This window comes from Tyto alba, unplaced genomic scaffold (assembly GCF_018691265.1).
Source record: "Tyto alba isolate M040663 unplaced genomic scaffold, T.alba_DEE_v4.0 Super-Scaffold_1000006, whole genome shotgun sequence".
In the NCBI taxonomy this organism is placed as follows: Eukaryota; Metazoa; Chordata; class Aves; order Strigiformes; family Tytonidae; genus Tyto; species Tyto alba.
The window spans coordinates 7,456,652-7,478,291 of record NW_024881272.1 but is presented as its reverse complement, the minus strand read 5'-3'; the positions used below and the strand labels follow the sequence as shown (position 1 = coordinate 7,478,291).

At 38.4% G+C, this 21,640-nt stretch overlaps 1 protein-coding gene across 17 annotated transcripts in view; it reads right to left on the bottom strand.

Annotated features, from left to right (window-relative positions):
• The window catches only part of PRRC2C (proline rich coiled-coil 2C), a 75,172-nt gene that overhangs the window by 51,092 nt on the left and 2,440 nt on the right, over positions 1-21,640 (bottom strand). For 16 of the 17 annotated variants that reach the window (XM_032998611.2, XM_032998624.2, XM_032998617.2 and 13 more), the window contains exons 2-5: positions 12,384-12,492; positions 4,487-4,654; positions 3,081-3,258; positions 638-744 (exon numbers count right to left, since the gene is read on the bottom strand). In XM_032998611.2, coding sequence (XP_032854502.2) covers positions 638-744; positions 3,081-3,258; positions 4,487-4,601 — 400 coding nt within the window. In that variant the 5' untranslated portion in view covers positions 4,602-4,654; positions 12,384-12,492. The remainder of the gene's footprint in view (positions 1-637; positions 745-3,080; positions 3,259-4,486; positions 4,655-12,383; positions 12,493-21,640) is intronic. The other variant, XM_032998612.2, reaches the window with a different exon arrangement.

Genomic DNA, 21,640 nt, shown 5'->3' with positions numbered 1-21,640 from the left:
GCTAAAGTTTAGCTCTAGTCTTACATCTGTAAAGAAAAAACTCAAGCTAAGATTCACACTGATGGAAATAGTTCTCCATCCTTTCATACAATTATGTTAAAAACAACCTCAAAACACACCTTTAACGCTTTTCCTCCAAAACACCCTAATTGAACACCATCACTTTGAAAACAAAATAACCAAGGGATCTATAAAATAAAGTCTTGCTGTAGCAGACATTTAAATAGAAGCAAGACTGCACAAATTTTGCACAAAGTGATCCAAAATTATGATTAGAATGACTGTTTCATTGCATGCCAAAATTGTATGCATTATAACTACCGCCTGAGATTTTCCCTCCTCACCGTAGCCACGTTCAAGGTCTGACACTGTCACCACTATTTCCCTGTCAATCCAAAAGAGGTGATTACACCAGCCCTTCAAAAGGCAGTCAGACCTGCTGCTAAATCAGGCTGGAGCTCACCTGAGTGACAGGGGACCGGCTCACCTTCTGGCCACGAAAGTTGCTTCCACAGCATTCATAGTCCCAACTAGCCCGGTCAAGACTGCAATGGTTGCTGAGTCTAGGGGTGTCTCACAGCAGCATTCACAGCTTGCTAGGCCAGTCAAGAACCCCTCCACCTTGAACATCACTTACCATCTTGTCCACCTGGTTTGGTGTTGGCCCATGATTTGGCAACAGGAGCTGCTTCTGGAGGAGCAGGAACAGCAGGTTTTGGCTGTGTCGGCGGCACGTCTGGCTGTCTGGAATTAGAGGAAAAGCACTTGTGAATACAAGAGAGTGAGCACAAAATAAGATCATCAGGATTACTACCACAAAAAAAGTGAATTAAACCAAGTAGCTATGCAGCTGAAGAACCAGCAACTAATGCACAAAAAGCATTTTTTTATAGAAAAGGAGTTGTTATAGTAACAGTTAAAAATCAGAACAAATTAGCTAACTCTTTCAAGAATAGATTTTCCAAAGTGGAAAGGAATGAATGAAAATGTCTGGGCAGAAAATGCAGTCAGGCATGAATAAAATTATAACTTCTGAAGTTGATTTTTGATTGTCCAATACTCTATCTACAACCATGAAAGGGAATAATTTGGAATAACGTTGTCCTGGTTTTGGCTGGGACAGTTACTTTTCTTCCTAGTAGCTGGTACAGCGCTGTGTTTTGGATTTAGTGTGAGAACAATGTTGATAACACACCAATGTTTTAGTTGTTGCTAAGTAGTGCTTACCCTAAGTTAAGGATGTTTCAGTTTCCCATGCTCTGCCAGCGAGCAGGTGCACAAGGAGCTGGAAGGGAGCACGGCCAGGACAGCTGACCAGAACTAGCCAAAGGGATATTCCATATCACAGGACATCATGCCCACTATATAAACTGGGGGGAGTTGGCCAGGAGGGGCCAATCGCTGCTCAGGGACTGGCTGAGCATCAGTCAGCAGGTAGTAAGCAACTGCACTGTGCATCATTTGTCTTTCTTGGGGTTTACTTCTCTTCCTTTTTGTTAACTTCCTTTCCATTACAATATTGTTATATTTCAATTATTAAACTGTTCTTAACTCAAGAGTTTTACTTTTTTTCTTTCTGATTCTCCTTCCCATCCCCCTGAAGGATGGCGGAAGGAGTGAGCAAGAGGTGCGTGGTACTTAGTTGCCAGTTGGGGTTAAACCACAACAAAAGTTCTCTTGTCTCAGGAGTTCAGAAGAGGAAAGCGTTTAAAGATGACCAGGAAGATGTTGTTAAAGTACCATACAAAACATTGAGCAGAAAATTGCAAATTTGTAGTTTTGTAACTTTTTATTTTAAAGTCAAACACAACAGTATACTCCTGAAGCGTAACAGCTTTTCAGACAGATGTAAAAAAACTGACATGTAAATGTAGGACAGTATATAGGGAGAAATAAAGGGACAGCAAGAAGGGGAAGAAAACCTTTAATCACCTTTTGCTTTCATGAGTGCTAGTGACATACAATCACTGCCCTGTCCTCAAGTGTTTTTCAGAACAATTTATAAGTCAAAGAATACACACTTTAAACCAATTCAACTTCTGTAGTGAGAACCCTGTCCTGTTTTAAGCTTATATGGAAAAAAATTTGCTTTGAATGCTTTCTAATTAGATTATTGAAAAGTCTCTATTTTCTTCAGCTGACGTCCAGTACAAGTGTGAAACTAACTTAGAAGATGAAATTGTACTGAGCTTGGGAAATTATATTACACACAGTATACAGCAGTGCATCAACTTCACCATCACTTCTATTTCGTTTATATCACATATTGGGGAGCGTAAAACAGTAGTGTAAAGTTTAAGACAGAATTTTTTTGTAGATCTGTAGAATTTATTGCATACTAACCAAATTTAAGTGCAAATATTATGTACCATTAGGAAAATAAAGCAGAGATTCAAACAAATATACACAAACTAAGAATTTTTGAGCTTTCTCTGCTGTACATCAGCATAATCACACTAAACAGATTTCTGCATACTCTCAGGAGCTTACAAGTTATTATTTAACTTACATGCTGTGTACCTAAGAGTTCCTCCTAGAGCTTCAAGATAATTTTAAGGTGATTACACCGATCTTACAAAAACATCCTACAGTATTTCCTTTAAGCAGCTATCAGAACTTATACAAAGGTAGTCATGTCAGGTGGCTAAAGGAAACACTCATCCCCTTATACGGAATTTATAAGCATAATGGTTTCAACTTAAGTGGGGGGTGGGGTGTTGTTTGTTTGTTGTTTGTTTGTTGTTTTTTCTTTGTTTTGTTTGGTTGGGTTTTTTTGTTTTGTTTGGTTTGGGTTTTTTTGTTTGTTTTGGGTTTTTTTTGTTTGTTTGGGTTTTTTTTAGTTTTTGTGGGCTTTTTTGTTTGTTTGGTTTTTTTTAAGGGGGTAAGCAGGTTTAAACTATCCCCCTAATAACAAGGTTCTTCCTCACAAAAATTAATGGTGGTGTTATTTCCTCTATGGTAGCTATCTTGAAACTAGTCAAGTTTAACCAATTTCTTCCCAGGCCTTGCCCACTACTAGTTTTGGGAAAACTAGAGAGAAATGGCACATCAAAACAATCCTGTCCTTATTGGTCACTTACTTTTCTTCTTCATGCTGTTCTTGTTTTGAAGCCCATCCTGTGCCGTCTTTAGGCACTATATTCACATTAGGGTCATTGCCTTTGTTCTCCGCTTTGAGACTGGGGAGGTTAGCTGGGGGAGGCATCCTCCTTGAAATAGCAACTTTTCCAAGACTCTGTAATCCATGGCGTGCGGCAACTGCATGCCAAAACAGAAAGTGCAAGTTAACAGTGCTGCTTAGCAGGTAGCATTCATGCAAAGCTGCATAAATCAATAAAAAAATGTTTTGCAAGACACTCGGAAAATTTAGGAGTATAAGAATTAGAAACTCAAAATTCTTCATAATTTAATTAAGAAAATTAGAGTTATAAATACTTGGTTGGGAAGAACTTGAGTACGTTTTGCATAGTGAGTCACTATGGATAGTCTATTCCAGAGATTAAAAAGGATACATGGTCCCACCTTTATACATAATGCTCAGTGACAGAAAGCTAGAGGAGCCCTTCACAACATGATGCTGATGTCTCAATATCCTTTAACATGTTGTCAAGCTCCTTTTGGGATTTAATGTACTTTGATGAGCCCAGGAATACCCACATGGGTCTAGCCCATTACTTTTTTGCTGCCAGTTTCAGTTGGCAGATGCTGTTCTTGCAAAAACATTCCCACAATTTGCATTTACTCCAGAACACAAGTACGAAAAGCAGCATGAAGCTAATGTACCACAGGGGACATTCAACCTATCAACTAACCAACTCAGGTGAACAAGTACAAGATACTACCCTAGGCATGTTGTATCATTACAAACATCTGTTTCAACCTTTAAAAATAATATTGCAGCAAACTTTAAGAAAGGTTGAACACACTTTCCCTCTTTCACCCCACAATTTAGGCAAGTGTGTCAAATCAAATTCAAAGACTTCAGAGTGTCATTCCCCCCTGGTTCTCAAACCAATCAATCATGAAAAAGCAGGCCCACAGTGGCCTTATTTGCAACTTCAGTCTAAGTTTCACCCAGTGTTTGTCTGCAAAAGAACAAAGCACCTGATCTAAAAGTGAGCACTGCATTCTTGTTAATCAAACACCTCCAGTACCACAAACATTTTCTGAAATACAGTAATGAGCACAGCCGGGGAATGACAAGTCATATGCTGATAACAAATGGAGACTGCAGCTATAAAACAGCTTTTATTTTCCCATATTCTACTTCCTACTAGTCTGCAAATACTCTGTCCCTCAACAGATACTCTTGCTTCCAGCTAACCAGAAACTGTAATCAAGATTGCTATCCAGAATTCTTCCACTTAACTATTGTATCAAGCAGTTCAAAATTCTTCCTGTGGCCAAGTGCTTGTATACTTTGCAGTCTTAATTAGTACTACAGTAGCAATAAAACAGAATGCAGAACTAAAGCCAGTTTACTCACCTGTGGTTTTCTGAGTTTCCAGTGACTTTCCCTTGTAAGTATTAAACAGACTGAGTGTTGCATACTTTGTTTTTCCATCCTTTGCTTTTGTACTCTGGCCTGACTTTTCCGACATTTCGATGGAAACTCATCGAGTCTGGTACCTCCTGCTCACCCCTCAAAATTTGCCTGGAAAGAAAAACACCAGAAAAGAGATTTGAATATAAGCCAATACTTAAGATGGAGGTGACAGAACAAAAGTGGACAGCATAGTTAACACCATTAGCGCTGCTTCATTCTGGAGATGCCACAGAACACGTTAGTCCCAGGAACTCCAAGCTTTATGTAACACTATATAATTTTAAAGTATTTCCACTGCCACAATTTGAATGTCACAAAATTCAGGAGGGTCAGCATTTAATTAATATCAAACCCTGTAAAACTGGTAAGTATCGTCCATGATCTCACTTAAAAAGAAGTTTCCACCAGCAGCTAGCTCCTCTCCAGGGAAGCTCAGTGATTTCACCCACTCCTGTAGTCAAGCATTGAGATACCATTAACTGTGATACAGTATTTATGGAATTTGGGTTTTTTCCCCCAATTAAAATTGTTGTGAACTCAGCAGCTAGAGAAATTAAATACACCAAGTCAGAAATTCTTTATCAAAACTAGAAACACAGTAAGTTCAGACAGGAAGGTAAAGAATTCCTTAAACCAAGAGCTACACTATTCTTCTTGCAAGAGTAAATTACAGGGCTGTTAGAGCCGGTCACCCCTCTCCTCCCTCCTTCCCCCAGAACAGCAGGCCTGGAAAAAAAGAACCCAGTAATTATCATGGAAATTTCACTAGAAGTGCTTAATGGGAACTTGACAGGGGTGCTGCTCATTATCAGGCAGGAACACAAGTGAGTATTCACTTAAACAGAACATTATTATATAGTCAACTTATCTTAACACCCCTCAAAAATCCTGCTATCCCCCTTACAATAATTTTTTATATATTTCCCTATGAATTCCAGAATAGTTGTGTAAGTTCAAATACTCTTCTGTTTCATTCTAAGAGCAGACAACAATAAGCAAGAGTTGTACATCCTGCTGAAACCCTCTGGTGATCAGCAAACTCCCTGGTCAAACTCAGAGCCTCAGAAGACTTTTAAAAGGAACAGGATTCACATGGAAGGCACCTGTGTATTGAAAGTCAGCACAGGCAAGTATTCCAAAGAATAAAGCACTTCCTTGGCCATGACAGACATTAACCAATGTCAAAAGATCATGTAAGTTTCATTTTTACAGGAATGTTAACATTCCCACACTCATCTGCCTTCTACCTGGATTTGCAAGCCATGATTGACAAGACTGAGTGGTAGATGGCAAATAACCTTGGGATGGTCCAGCTTCAGTAGGATTTGGGCCAGATGCTGTTCTATTACAATCCATGCACAATGTTGCAGAGGGGAGCTTCAAACAGGGCCACATACCTGGCTAAGAACTATATTCTCCCCTCTCCCAAGGAAAAAGCATCTCCCAGATTTTTTTCCTAAAACTAGTCAGCATTCGGCTATTTCAACAGCATGTGTTACACCAACAGCCATTCCTCACATCATCCAAAACCACAAAATAGAGGATGGAAGCAGGGTGAACCCAGCCCACCAAGCAGACCATGAAGCCACAACACAGGCCTTGGCTATGGCTGTTAGGCCATCCCTTATCTATCCAAAAAACTACATACTGAGGCTGCAAGGGTTCAGTGGAAGCCACAGCTCACTACTCAAACATCACTACAGCCACAGAGAAGAAGAAAACCCAGCCTGATATACAAATTTAGACAAGCTTATCTTTGGAGCTACCAGTCAAGCAGATTTCAAGCAACCATTCACTGTTCATGGCTGCCCCAATACTTATTTGCAATACAACATGTCAAGCTTTGCCCATTATTATTATTCATGGCCACACAACTGCTTTCAGCTACTCTGAAGACCTGAATCCAGGCAGACTAGTTTATCAAGCTGAAGTTTAAATGAGACATTAGGCCTTGGTTTTTACCCTCTTCTTCTATGAGGACACTCTTTATCTCTATCTTCAGTAAAATGTCTGTGAAAGAACCTGGCAGATTCTTTCCCTTCAATTCTCCTATTACTCTCTGTTCCCAGACTTGTATTTATGATAAAGAGTCCGCCACATTCATCCTGGAGTATCAATCACAGGAGTAGGTATTGGGCAGATAATTACCAGGAGTGCATGGGTGGCGAACAAGCTTTCAGGTGTGCGTATAACAGTATCAAATAATACACTACAATTACTTGATACTTAGCTATGCTTGCAAGCACTGTCAAGTGAGAACACATACAGTTTTAATTTTCAGCCCAAGACTCTTCCCAGCCCCAGATTTTGTAAACAAATAGCTTCACAACAGTGATGATTCAAGTCATTTATTGCCCCTCCCAATTCACAAAAGCAGTGAAGCACTAACAGATGCAGGCAGAGGAAAATGCAGTTTGAGAATGGTTTAAGAAAATGTTGAGTTTTTGTCGTACTTTCCAAAGCTTGTACCTCTGGTAGAGATCAAACATGGAAAATGTTAATCATAACTCTCTTCTTTACAGAGTAAGACAGTATGCATACTTGAACAAATCCTAATTGTAGCAACTGTTCTTTCTACAACATTTGATAGCTTAAAGAACAGGAGGTGGTGATCATGTTCCCCAATAATGCTTTTTGAAGTCAAATTTACAAAAATTGGTCCGCTCGTTACAGCTGAGCTCTAGAGCTTTTAGAGTATTAGAATTTATACTGTTTGACAAGTTTTTATGAAGTTACACCATAAACAAAAAGAAACAGAGTATTTTAAATTGATTAAAATTGCACATTCCTCAGTTATCGGACTTAACGGAAACAAGAAACAGTGCTCTTTTAAATTAGGCTGGTCAATATTCATAGTTAACTAAGTTTAGACCTGATACTGGTTGCCAAAGAAGATACACTTGTAAAACTAGACTTTAGACCAGGTACTCAAGCCAGGGATGACAAATCCTCCCTCTGAAGAGCCCATCTGGCCCTCTACAAACATACCTGCCAGGTCACACATTAAACAAGCACCCAGTGTCATCTAGCATTTGTAAAGAGATAATTTCATGGTTTTGAGATATACGAAATAAGATTTCAAGCTGTATCCAGCTCCAAGACATCTGCCTTTTCACTCAAACTTTACTTGTATGTGCTACAGTCCTACACAGGAGCACTGGAATCATTCTCTCTGTAGCACCATGCACAAGGTATTTTAACATAGGATGTGTTTAATTTGTGCATACAGTAGGCTGGCAAGTACTAGACTCACCAAGTGATTCCCAATTTGCTCTAATATTTATATCTTTTGTTATTATCAGTAAGGTAGCTGTTACTCTGAACCCTGTTAGTCAAATCCTTAAAAGTTAAATGCTGCTGTCCGCTAAGGTTAGACTCACTGTCATATGAGTAAGAACATGAGACAGCTGTACACCTCTAACAGCAGCAACATATAAAAGATGTCAGAACTACTTACCAGAATTAAATAACTACCATGATAGCAAACAGAAGGACAGGCAACAGTACCACCAATAACAGCAGTTGGCAGGGTTCACTGCACTATTAAGAAATTTAAGCAAGTCAGCGGTTCATTTTGAATGACTACAGTTACTATTATGCATAATTGCAGAAGGCACAATGCTCCCAAAATTCTGGAGCAAAGGCTGCCCTGTAATGTTATTAACTGACCTTCACTGTGGCCTTAAGATTTTAAAGTTAAAAATATTACTGTAATTTCTGTACCAGACTCTCTTTCCAGACTGCAGCTGGTTGGCTTACTTAGATCCTGCAATGAACTCACAAGCATGTGTACAGAAATTAGCACAGTAAGTAGCTGCCACAAATTCTAGATATTCTGGTATCCGTTAAATAATACTTATATCCTCTTAGATACTTACAGGTAGCAGAGAAGCAAACAGAATGCAGTATATTCTAGACTGTAGAATCATATTTTAAAAACAATAATAAACCCCCAGCAAATAAAAACTACATACATAGTATATAGACATTTTCCACTAAGTTCCTAGCTCTCCTGATCATTTCAGAATTCCCCAAGATGTCTTGTTTAGAATGTAATGATACTAGTTCCTATGTCTAAGTTTTGCATACTGCTCCATAAGGACCAACTGCAGACTATGAAAGATCTCACCTCCACTTTGGAAAAAAGTACTTATTTGATTTAATAAGGAAGAAAGTATTACATATTTTGAGGTCACTTTTGAGTACTGGAGTGGTAGGAAGTTTAAAACATCTAATAACTCAGCAATTCTTGTCTGGTTTCCTTCCTTTTCTCCCACCGCGTCCATTTCAGTATTTTGTATTTTATTATATATATGAAAAAACAGTTTTAAGATACATACAAGAACTGAAAAGCATTCCATGTAAGCTACAATAGTTTGTTGTCTCTGTGAACAAGTATAGACAGGCATGGAAAGGGGAAGAGAGTTCTGTAAAGGTTCAGGTAGAAACTTAGCTTCTTTATCCACAGTTTTTGGCAGATCAGCTTCTACTACTGCCATAGGAAATAACTGTGTTCTCCATGTTATGGTCTTCCAATGAATGTTTCTGTATATGCTTGAGGCACAGCATACACCATTCCTCACCTTTGGGAGAAAGATTACTACTATTCCCTGTATTTTTCGGATGTCCCATCCAAGCTGATCTAAGCAGAGACAACTTCATGACCAACTCTCTAGATCCATATTTTATACACTGCATTTTTAAACCTCTAGCCAAAAGAAGCCTTCGTCTTTTGAACAAGTGTAACACGTCTCTTGACATGCTGACTTCTTCAGCAATATTACAGTTATCTCTTATGCAGTCCTGTCCTCTTAAAACCCACCCCCCACACTTATTTAGCCTAGAAGCTCACAATCAGTTAAGATAGGTAACCAGTACATTAGCTTCTCAGGATTCTGAAGTCTTAAAAACATAAGTAAATACTGGAATAATTCTGACATTCCCTAGTCAACACAGCTAGGATGTCTAGTCGCTGCCACCTCCACTCCAAGGGCTGTATCTTGGCTAAATCTGGAGAAGAATGAGCTGGAATGACTTAAAGCAAAGCACACCATTCAAGATTCAAACCTGCTGAAGACTTCCTACAACCTTCAATACTCTGTGCCTCAAATGCCCATCTGTGAAGTGGGAAACATCATAAAAAACACTACATGAAAGTTTATTTATAACTGGGACACATTAGCACCTCTCAAAACAGAAAACAAGAAATAAATCCAGAAAGACTTTTCATAGCCTATTTTAAGTACACTAAAGAAAGCAGTTAAGGGACAAACATCATCATATACAAATTTGTCATTTGTACCCAGCCACACCTCCATTTTTCTTAAAATAGCTCTGTTTCTGGCACTGAAGAATGTGGTTCTGGTAAGTTTTGGAACTAAGTACAACTGAAAAAAAATGGAGCTTTTTTACCACATGCTCAACTGATGTTAGAGGCAGATGTTCCCAAATTCAGTGTTATTAATTTCAAAAGAGAATTCTCAATCCCTCAACAAGCCTTGTGCTCAAAACCTGATAAAATAATCTGGCATTAAAAAATTCAGCTATAAAGGAAAGGTTCAACTCTAAGTCTGGCATATTTAGATTCTAGAACTTCACTGAAGAAGCTGCCTCTTAACTGTAAAACCTAAGCATAACCTGCAGCTGGATATTAAATTCTGGAAAAAAAAAACCAACCCAACTGTGAGATCTTTAGAAAAGACACTAACTTAGACCATTTACAGAAAAGTAAAGCCAATTTAAGAGAGAGATATAGGATATTGGATTCAATGTACTTGGAATCCAATAAGCCTTCTTTATGCTTTATTTGTAACCCATTACCAAGGAATCCTGTTATTTTAAATGAACACTCAAAAAATATTGTTTAATTATTGAATACATGGTTTTGTACAGAGAAGGTTGCACACAAATAACAAATGGAATTACAATTAAACATACTGACTTCACTTCTCTAACATGGATATGTTTATAAATAATACACACTAACACACAATCTCTTATTGATGACCTTATATTTACAACCTTCTAGTGCGCAAAGCATCATTCTGGGGCTGAGATTTTTGGGCCCAAATTTTCTTTAAAAAAAAAAATTTAAAAAATCCATGGCTTGGCCATTTATCCCACTATGAAGAATTCTTAACAGCTTCAGCACTACTCAGCTTAATATGATGTGAAAACATGCCTCAAAAACCTCCAGTAACACTTAAGTAGCCAAAGGCTCTGTCAAATCAAAGTATTTAATAAAAAAAAGACTCTAAGGTCAGGATTCCTCCTCCACCCACCCACCCCAAGAACAATTTATGTTCCTTGTCAAGTAGGTTGTTGCTAAGCAGGCTGAAAGCTGCAGTAAAGATTTCGGGGACTTTTGAGCTTCTATTTCATGTATTTCAGACAGCTCTATGACCTACAACAACAGAAGCTCTGCAGATCTTCAAAGAGCTCTGGGTAGATCTCACTACAAATCATTCTTGAGGGTCTATACTAAGTTCTGCTTCCTTAAAAGCCAGGCTAATACACACTTCCATCCCTGTTTTTCTTCCCCATCTCTAGATTTTTGTCTCACTGGTTTTCAGCAGAGCTTGAAAGAGGGTACACTATGCAAAGACTGAACTGATTCTATAAATTCTGTAAAGGTAGTTGGCCAAGTAGGAAAAAAAAAATCTCTTTTAATTACCATCTCTTCTGCACCCATCACCTCAGAGGACTACAGGCCGATCCCTGAGGCACTAAAAAAAATCTAGAGGAATATTGTTAGTGGCCATCAACTGTAAAATCAAAATGAGCTTTATTCCTTAGTACCAAAGCACTCTGTCATGAGGCAAAGCTGTAGCAAAGCAGGCTTTGCCAGTTCTGTTATTTGTCAAATTACTCATCTTTAAAGTCTAAGAAAGTCTTTCTAAAACACTACTAAAACTAGTTGTGTCAGGTGGAAAACAGATCATGACAGAAGAAAGCCATTTTAGGACATTATACCACAGATTCATCTTATAAAAATGCAGTCTGTGGATGACAGAAATGAGCATCCACAAATATGTCTGCATCAGTTCTAAGAGACACCTAACAACAGTCTAAATAGAGCTACTAAGCTAAGCAATGAAAAACAACCAAAATTAGCCACCCACAAAAAGTCTACACAGAAACAAATTTTACCACAAAGCATATGTTAGTTTAAACTAGAAATCTATAGAACAAGTAAATCTGCTGCCTTAGAAAGACTGGAAGGCAGCTTGTTGAATTGTCTTCTGTGAGCAATACTAGTCATCTAGAATATGGCCTTCCAACAGGACAACCAGCAACAAACCACATCTCAGGGAACTTTGATTAGGTGTCTCTCAAGTCCAACATGGCACTAATAGCAGTGACTAATACTTTTAAAATAAACTTTTAGGACACATCCTGCAGCAGAAAAATACTAGGATGGACTAAAATAATCTGTCAGTTCTATTCATTTTTTTTCCCAGTGCATTCTTGAGAACAAAAGGAAAAATGAGTTAAGAGCAGCTGGCTGGAGTAAAAAACCACAGATAAACAGAAAGCAATCATGCAAACCTCAAATTTGACTCTATCCACAGATTTGAATATATATTTAACTATACATGCATGAATATTTAATTTAACATGCACAGAAATCATACTCCCGTGAAACAGCCCTGCTAAAAGAAGCTTGATCCATAGGATCAATTGTGATCAGCATATCTTTTTAAATGTGCCCATATAACAAGGGATCAAAAAGCCACAACAGGATAAACTCACACTGGCAATAAAACTGTCAAAAACGCACTCAATATTTTCGTGTGTCACACAGCTTCTTTCTTTTAGCTAAGGAAATTTCTGATACCTGTACTGTTTATGAAATCTTCTCCTTCTGAAGTGATCTCAGGTAACAGAGAAGTTATGGTCCCCTCCCCTCACAGGCAGAATGATGCCAGTACAGCTAGTTAAGAACTCTGGGAAAAGAAAGGACAGTTTTCATTTCATTTAGTTTGAGGATAATTTTTTTCGTGTGTTTATATTCAGAGTATCAAATAAAGCTGTTCAATATTTTGACAACTACTATCTCAGTATTATCTAAGACAATACTGTTACCTAGGGGTTCATGCTTTCAGTGTTTACGTACAACACTTTCTGTCATGTTTTATACCAGCAGTCCAGTTTTGGTCTCCCACTTTCTACTGGCTAAGAGAAGCTGTTCATCAACACAGCTCTTATACTTACTTTTGCCTTTCACAAGGAAGGAAGGTGTCACGGTTTAACCCCAGCTGGCAATTAAGCACCACAGAGCCACTCACTCCCTCCCCCTCAGTGGGATGGGGGAAAGAATCAGAAGAAGTGGGAAAACTCGTGAGTTGAGATAAAGACAGTTTAATAAGTAAAGCAAGTGCCACACACGCACGCAAAGCAAGACAAGGAATCCGTTCCCCAGCTCCCATGGGCAGGCAGAGGCTCGGCCATCTCCAGGACAGCCGGGCTCCATCACGTGTAACAGTGACTTGGGAAGACAAATGCCATCATTCTGAACATCCCCACCTTCCTCCTTCTGCCCCCAGCTCTATATGCTGAGCTCAATGCCGTACGGTGTGGGATATCCCTGGGGTCAGCTGTCCCAGCTGTGTCCCCTCCTGACTTCTTGTGCACCCCTGGCCTAACCACTGGTGGGGTGAGCAGAAAAGGCCTCAACTCTGTGTGAGCCCTGCTCAGCAGTAACTGAAACATCTCTGTGTTATCAACACTTGTTTTGGTCACAAATCCAAACCAGTCTCATAATAGCTACTGTGAAGCAAATCAACTCTAGCCCAGCCAAAACCAACACAGAAGGAGATACCGTAAAGAGGCACTCAAACAAACACAGCTATTCTCATGAATAAAATGCTGGAATTAGTAAGCACCTCCCTACAAATTGTATTCAGTTTTCAAGTGCTGTAGATAGAGAAGATGTAGTACCTCTGTCTACTTTAGCTTTATAACTACACTTTTAAGTACTCTTCTGGCTGTTGATTCTTCCACATTTGAGACATAAATCCAGTTTTATCACTAGAGGAGATTCAAATCTAAAATGTACAAAGTGCTATAAATGAAACATTTAAAATAAATAGTGTAAGACCGGCTACAAAAGGCACATTACAAATTATCGAAGAACAAAACCCCATGTTTGAGAGGTACAGAGATAACAGGATTTAAAGGTTGATATGTACTAATAGACAACCAAACAATGACTACATAACTTTTTTTTTTTTTTTTTAAACACTGTCACCTTTGTAAACAGATGGCCACATACTGAGTTAAAGCAAATTCTCTGGAAGCTAAGGTTCTCTCCAAAGCCCTGCATAAAATTCTTTTGACTGTGATAACATCCAATGCAGGTCTTTAAATCCTTATCACATGAAGCAGAACAGAGATAGTAAAGAAGTTGTTCAAATGAATGAATGAAGAAATAAATCTCTTTTCCAAAGAAAAAAGCTGGAAGGACAAAGCACTGGCATTGCCTCTTTCACTGGAATAGGCTATTGAACTGAAAGTAAATTTCAGTATAAATTTTAGACTAAAGCCACAATACTTCCAATCTACTTAGATAACTGTGCCCTGCTACAGTCAGTGGTAATTACATTCCTAGAGGGTATGATTTGAGCTCAAGTTCCCACCCTGTGACCCAAATTAGCAGAGTGGCTAGTAACCTTTTATGGGTAGCTTCACAGTTACCAGCAAGAGCTCACCAAAAGCCAGCAACATATTTAACTTTTACTTTGTAACTACTGAAATACAAAGAGACTCATCGGGACTTCCCAGACAACAAACAAAAATCGTAAGGAGGCAGCACATCACCACAGAAAAGGAGAACCAAGGAAGCAACAGGCAGCGAAGGAGGACTGGAGATGCAGACACCCAGTACCAAGCAGCAGCTGAACAGGTGACTTAGAGTCCAGGACCAGCTACCAAGCAACCCCTGCCCTTCATCCCCACAAGGAAGAAACACTTCCTCAGACTACTGCTCCTACATCTTCACATTAAGGTTTTCATTCTTTCTGGTCTGTCTTCTAGTAAATTTGCATCCTCTGTAAAGGAAGGACAATAGCTTTGTATTTTAAAGATAAGTTTACAAAATAAAATAGAAATCCACTGTTAACAGTACCAAATACCAAAGGCCAGTATCAAACAAGGTCAAATTAAGAAACCCCCTTCAATGTGTTTTTTAATCTTCAACCTAAAAACATATGATAAAGCTCCAAAGCTCACCCCTCCCGCTTGTCACATTAACCACTGTTCTCACATTTTCAGAACAAAACAGTAGTAGAATGTAATTCTTTGAATTACCAGAAGTTAGATAAGGAAAAAGGGCAAAAGTATCACCAGAGTATTTTAAAAAAAAAGCCTCCACTGTTGCCTGCAATTTCCTATTGTGGAACATCATCAATTTTATCACTGCACCTCCATGTTCCACCATACACACAGCCACGCATACCCTCCCCCTGAACACCTAAAGTACAGTTAAGAGTAACTATACAGCTTATATTAAATTCAATATACAAGCTCCCTTAAAACCATTCTGCTTAGAATATTTACATCACAATTCTGAACTAAAAATCCAACATCAGCTATGTGTAGCAGCAGGATGTTTAGGCACACCAGACTCCTACAAAAATCCTCTCCCGCACTTCCTCTAGCATTCAAGTACCTTCAAGAAGTGAAATGTGCAATGTCCAGACTCAGCCTTAAGTCTCTAATCTGTGGAAGCCAAAAGACTCGATGGAAAGATCTACACAGAAGAGATTTTAATTTGGCTTCTGAGTTTAGAAAATTTTGTTTGGCCATTTTTTTCAAAATTCTTTGAAACATGAAGGATAGTTCTTTAGGCTAACATACCGATGGAATTTGCATACAACCAAATAATTGAGAATAGACTTAAAGGTTGAAGTTGTATGCCGTAGTTGCATGTGTCACAGGCACCATAAAATTATGAGAATCAGAAACCCTGTATGTGCCACCAGACCAAATGCACATTGGGTTCACCATTCACCTCTACTGGAAAGGACCAGAACGTTCTTGGTATAAACGCACCACCCTCAACACTGATCCAGCATATCTTGCTTCTGTTCTTAGTCACAGTTTTGGAAGGTTGCATTTGTCCCAGATAGCTTCCCACTGATGACTGAAGTAAACATGGACTCATGCTTAAAGAAATAGTTCACTGTATGTCTGCTAGCAAACTCAAATAGTAATAACCAACAGGCTAGTGGAATGAGCTTACAGTTCTTTTCAGAGTAATTCCCAGTTTAGGTTGAGGCACAAGAAATCAGCAATGCAAAACAAATCTTGTTTCTCACTGATACATGATTTAAAAACTTCCAGAGCCTGAGAAGATTACAGTCTGTATTATCTGACAGACAGTTACTAGACTAAAATTTCACCAGTTACGCACAGTAACAACATAAAATATACTACAGCCTTCACTGGTATTACATGCAGCTAGCTCATTTACTCATTTGTTCTACATAAACCAGACTAGTGAAAAGAAATTTAATACCACCACCACAGCTCAAGTAAAAATGACAAAGATTAATAACTACTAATAACTGTACTGTATTAGAAACATTCCTTCAAGTACCAGCCCATTTTCAAGTTCTCAAAGTACATTTAAACAGCTTCTTTGCCAGAAAGGATTTTTCAAGATACTCCAGTAAAGAGATTGACAGTGCGTGCCACACGTAAGTCAGAGCTAGCACACCATAAAGCTAATGCACTAACACAACATAGCTATTCTTGCCATGTTCTGATAATCCTAAAACATAAATTAGAATGATTTAGATGTTCTGCAAGATTATCGAATACATTTCAGCTAAAAATGTATTCTTTTCGGAAAATGTAAGAACCAAAACTTCTTTGCAGCTCACTTTTAAGGCAGGCCATTTTATTCCTTCTTAGCTTGACAATTTCTTTACAAGTCTATTTCTTTGTCAGTAAGCACTAGAGCAAATTTTTTACAAGATAGATTTTTGATTTTCCAGTTTCAAGCAGCTGGTTAAGAAACTTTTTAAAATTGTAAATTTTTAATTGTGGCAGTAGTTTTGAAGTGTTGGAAGGAAGCCAGGATCAGAAGGAAGGAAAAAAAAAAAACAAAACTGAACAGTTTCTATACAATTAAAAAGAGCATCATAATGAGATGCGTTCACATTACTTCTGGGAACAGAACAATGTAAGTGCTTTCACCCAATTAGCTTTTCAACTTGCAGATGCCAAATGACATTTTTATTTTCAATATTTGCAAAAGCATTTATTAAATAAATTTCCATTATTTATAAGAATGAGAAAACTTCAAAGCTCTCAAAACTGAATCGCTATTTGAGAAAAAGATAAGGGAATAAATTAAGGCAAATTCTTGCAGAAACAAGCCATATACTTGCTATCAAAGTACAGTATTCAAATAGTAGGTTGGTAGGCAGCGCTTTTCTCTAAATATAGAAACCTAATGTGACCTGCCTTACCTATCAGAATTCTTTTTTTAACTGAAAAAGTTACAACTATTCACTAGGCTTCTTACAAACTAATTTAGGTCAGTTTATCCTGACCACAACCATTCTCTGTAAAGGCATCTGTTAATGTTTAAGATCATAAACAGTCCCTTAAAAAAATTACAAAAGCACTTAGCATGCTGTCACAAGCACCACTTTGTTTCTTGCTCAACTGCATCACACCATCTGGCAGAAGCCTGGAAAGGCAAAAATACTAGCATTCCCATTGTCCCCACGCACAGAAAGCAACATGGGGAGTCTCCTTAGTGGCATCCTGAGTAGCGGTTGTTCTGTCAGGCTGAGAACAGGGGAGCAAAAGGGAATTCCACAGTGGGGCTGCAAAAGAAGCAATGCAACTGATGGCATGCAGGTGTTCCCACGTCCATTCAAATGAGTGCTGGAAATACTCAAACAGTCAGCACTTCTCTGCACTTGATACCTTCAGGTTTAATTGCACAAAAAGAATAATCAGGGCTGGTGATAATGGTGGGTTTGAGGATCCGTTTGCAAGAATAAAGGAAGAATTGCTTGCACCCTACAGCAGAAAAGGTATGAGCAAGAAGTCTCCACATCTTACTGGATTTTCTCTTATTTCTAAATGCACAGAAGAGCAGTGAGCTGCCGTTCCCTTCCGGCTGCACTTCGGTGGCTCTGACTCCAGCTGCAGGCTTAACAGCGCTCAGGACCTGTTCCTCTGCAGGCAGTGGTCTGGGCTAAGTTACCAGAAACAACAGCTGAGCTGAACAAGGGTTGACTCCTTAAGCTGGTCAGCGTTTGGTGCCAAACATCTCCTTTTAGGAAGCTGATGAAAGATAATCAATAGGTACATGAAAAAAAGTCCAGATTCCCAACAGATGAACAGCAGAAGTAAGAGCCATTTAGAAGTACCCATCACTCATTTGTTTTCTTTTCCCCTTTTGTTTTAATACTCTTACTGGAGAAGCCCTTGCACTTAATTACAAACTTTGCAACAGTGCCATTTAAACTGGTGGCGTATTTCCAAGACTCCCCACGGACTCCATGTTGAACTGGATAGTAGAAGGAGGCAGGACAGATTAAGAGACAAATGTAAAGCCATACCTTGCTGTGAGTAACTCAAAAGAATCTTTTTCAAGACTTCCATTTCCTGCTCCTTTATCACAGTTTCCAAGCTCCACTGTAATAATTAACATGTCTTGACAGAGAAAGTGACACTTAGTTTCAGCGTTCTTCCCAAGGAACCACAACTCATTTTGACCAGTGGATTTCTCTCCACACCATACTTTTTCTGCACCTTTAAAATATCCCTGACCTCAGCTGCAAATAAGTTTTATATAAAACTGGTTTCTCCAAAGCCCCTGTTCATAGATTAGTCCTTAGGTAACATGAACAGTTACATCTAAGGTTTCTGACTTCAGAAATCCGTTAGATGTTGCTTTGAAATAATGTTCAGGCAAGCACTTCTGTTCATGAGCTCTTTCAGAATACTTTGGAAGTGCACAAGAACCACTCTAGGTCTACATCCTTCAGGATTTTCATTCCTCTTTAGAACAGATGCGCCAAAATGAATTCCCTTTTCTCTAGCTATTTTTTCCAACTTTCTGTTCACCTTCTCAAGATACTTTTGATATTGAAGGGTTCAACCTGAAGATGGAAGTATACTCATCAACAGTAGGAATCTATAGAATAAATAATTTTATACAGAGTTCTGTATAATCTTAGCACAATGAAAAGTTCAAAACAGTTACTTCAACTGCTTATGTAACGACTTAAGCTATTTGTCACCACCTTCGAACTCCCCACCTTGCTCAATACCCAAACTCTGTGTTGCCTGTAACTCCTACCATATTCCTAACCTGATTCATGTATATTGAAAATAATCATAATTTCTCCTCTGTATTAAGAGATGTTACAGCAGAATTGTTTTTAAGGCTTTTAAGATACTCCCACCATGACAGTGAGAGCTGGGGTTGCCAAATCTACCAGCTTATAATACACCATTGACAGCATCAATAAAAAACCTGTGCGTACACAGGTGGCAGAATTTGTTCCTGGTCTGGTCCAGCTTGTACAGAGCTCATAGCTGCTCAGTCTCTTCTACCTGCTGCCTGTTATTCTCTGTATCTCTGGTTACATGTTTTTCCCTGTGACTCACTAGTTTCTTGGAACAGAGACCATCTTCCTCACTGAAAGAATGATAAGCATGTAAGAGATGCAGCTGCAAACATCACACTGACAACAGCTCTGGACAACACTGGTTAACTACATTAAGGGTCAACTTTAGCCCTCTGCTTTAGACTGGATTCAATCATGTTTTGTTACGAAAAAAGAAAGAAAAAAGATGAGGAGCTAAATTAGAAAAGTCTTATCAGCATACCCAACTTCATGTATCTACCTTTCAGCATTACAGAAACCATTTTCCATGGAAGTTAACTTCATCTGTAGCCATTTGGCAGATGTAAGTTTAACATCTTTAGTTGTTCTTGGTTATCTGTTTATTCTGCTTAGGAAAAAAAAAAAAATCCCACTTGTCCCTTGATACTCTGTTGTCAAGATGCAGGAGGTAAATAATTAAGGCTCAACATACTATCAAAATACTTATCAAGAAACTTTTCTTTATCCATTGATTTGTGGCATGAGAAACATCTCCTAACCAAGGTGACTCCAGCAAATGAACCAAGTAGCTATTTCATGAGCCAAAGGCAAGTTTTTCTTACCAGAACACATCTTTCCTACAGACTACTTACACACAGTGGCAAGAGAGAATGTTATTGCTCCTACTCACTAGAACACTTCTGCTGTGCACCTATATATACAGCTAGATATGCTTGTACAGGAAGCAAAGACCGTCCTAAACGCTATTATAAAACAAGCCCTGTAAATACAATAATTTATTTTTTTACAAAATGAAAGCATCAATGCATTGATCTAAAGACAGTGAGGTCCTTCAGTGCAATATATGGTTACTTTGAAATAGATGAAACATATTAAGTCCGAAAGCATATCAAGTCTTAAATTGGGAGAAAATCATTGACTTCTCAAATAAAATGAAGATGTTCCTGCACTTCCACCTTAGTTGAAGATTCAAAACAATTAAATAATGTTGCTTTTGCTGGTAATAACTTACATCATTACTCCTGCAAGTACAGTTTAAGTCTACAGTCACAATTTTAAAGTATAAATTAAAATTTACAAACACTAAAATCAAATCTAGGAATATTAAGGTGACATGCTTTCAAAGTATTAATTTTAAAACAAACTATAGCTGTTCACATGATTTAATGAGGACGGCCTGAAAAGGTTTGCTTTTCTAAGCAGAGAAAGTTTGATTTGCTAGCTTAAGCAAGCAGTGTGGCAAAAAATAGGCAACCTAGCCACTGCTAATTTTACTACAAAAAAACATCTGGTACCTCTAAGCATGATAAACTACATCTTATATTGCAACTAACTAAGAAATAAGTAAAGCTGCCATTTCACTTAAGAATCAGATGTACATTGGTTTAAAGAGATACTTAATAGATCCCCTCTTCTCTCACTCACCTGGCACTGAGTGATGTCACAGTTCTTCAGGCACTACTTGTGCATTTGATGTGTTTGAATATAAAGCGCAGTAATTCCTGTCTCTGACACTGTAAGCCCCTGAAAGTGTAGCCCCCACATTGTTTTCATATACATATCAGTTCAAATTATCACCATCATACTTTGAAGATACATAATGTTGATTCTGCACTATAACCTTACTGTTAATCAAGACAGTGTCAGATACATAAAAATATGAACAACGTGAACTACACAGACCTTCTCCCTTTAATATGTGTTTGCAATCTGTAACAGACTAGTTCGTTAGCATTTAGTTAGAATGTTATGTAATGGTTGAGGTATTTGTAATAAAAACAGTCTATTTCTGTTAGCCTGTTCTTCATAGACATAAAAGCTGTCTTCATCTGATTTTTATTAGGACTTCATCTTCCTCTGCTCTTTATGCATTTTTTAAAGACTTCTGTGCACTCTGTTTTCATTTCATCAACACACACACATTATTATTTCCTCCCATCTCCTCACACGAACCTCAGCTTTTATTTTTACACCTGCTTTTAAACCATGAGAAGTTTCTACACGGTTTTGTGAAACCCAGACCCCCCCAAAAAAAATGAGGGCATGAAGCCCAGCGAAGAAAAAATTTCCTGCAGAAGATGAACAACTGGTTCTACCAGTAAAACACCACTGGCAGTCCCGTCATTACAAGCCCAACATCCATACCCAACTAGTGGAAAGGTGGTGCATTTTCAGGGCGGAGTTTGGGGTTCCCCCCCCCAACCTCTCCATTACTGTATATGGCCTCTGAAGATGTACCACTCTTTCTTCAAGAGAAGGAAGAGGAATGTTTTTTCATTCGCTTACATCTCCAATACATTACACAAGAGTTTATTCCTCTGCAAGAGCATGCTATGCAAGGGTTTAATCCTTCTGCAAGAGCTATCTTTTTCTTTTTATCTCCACATCTAAGCCTCTTATCCACACCACCCTTATATGGTATATTTAGACTACAATTTCCACCCACCCTCCATTTACACATCACTCCTGTTAGTTAGCCTGGAAAATATTCTGGAAC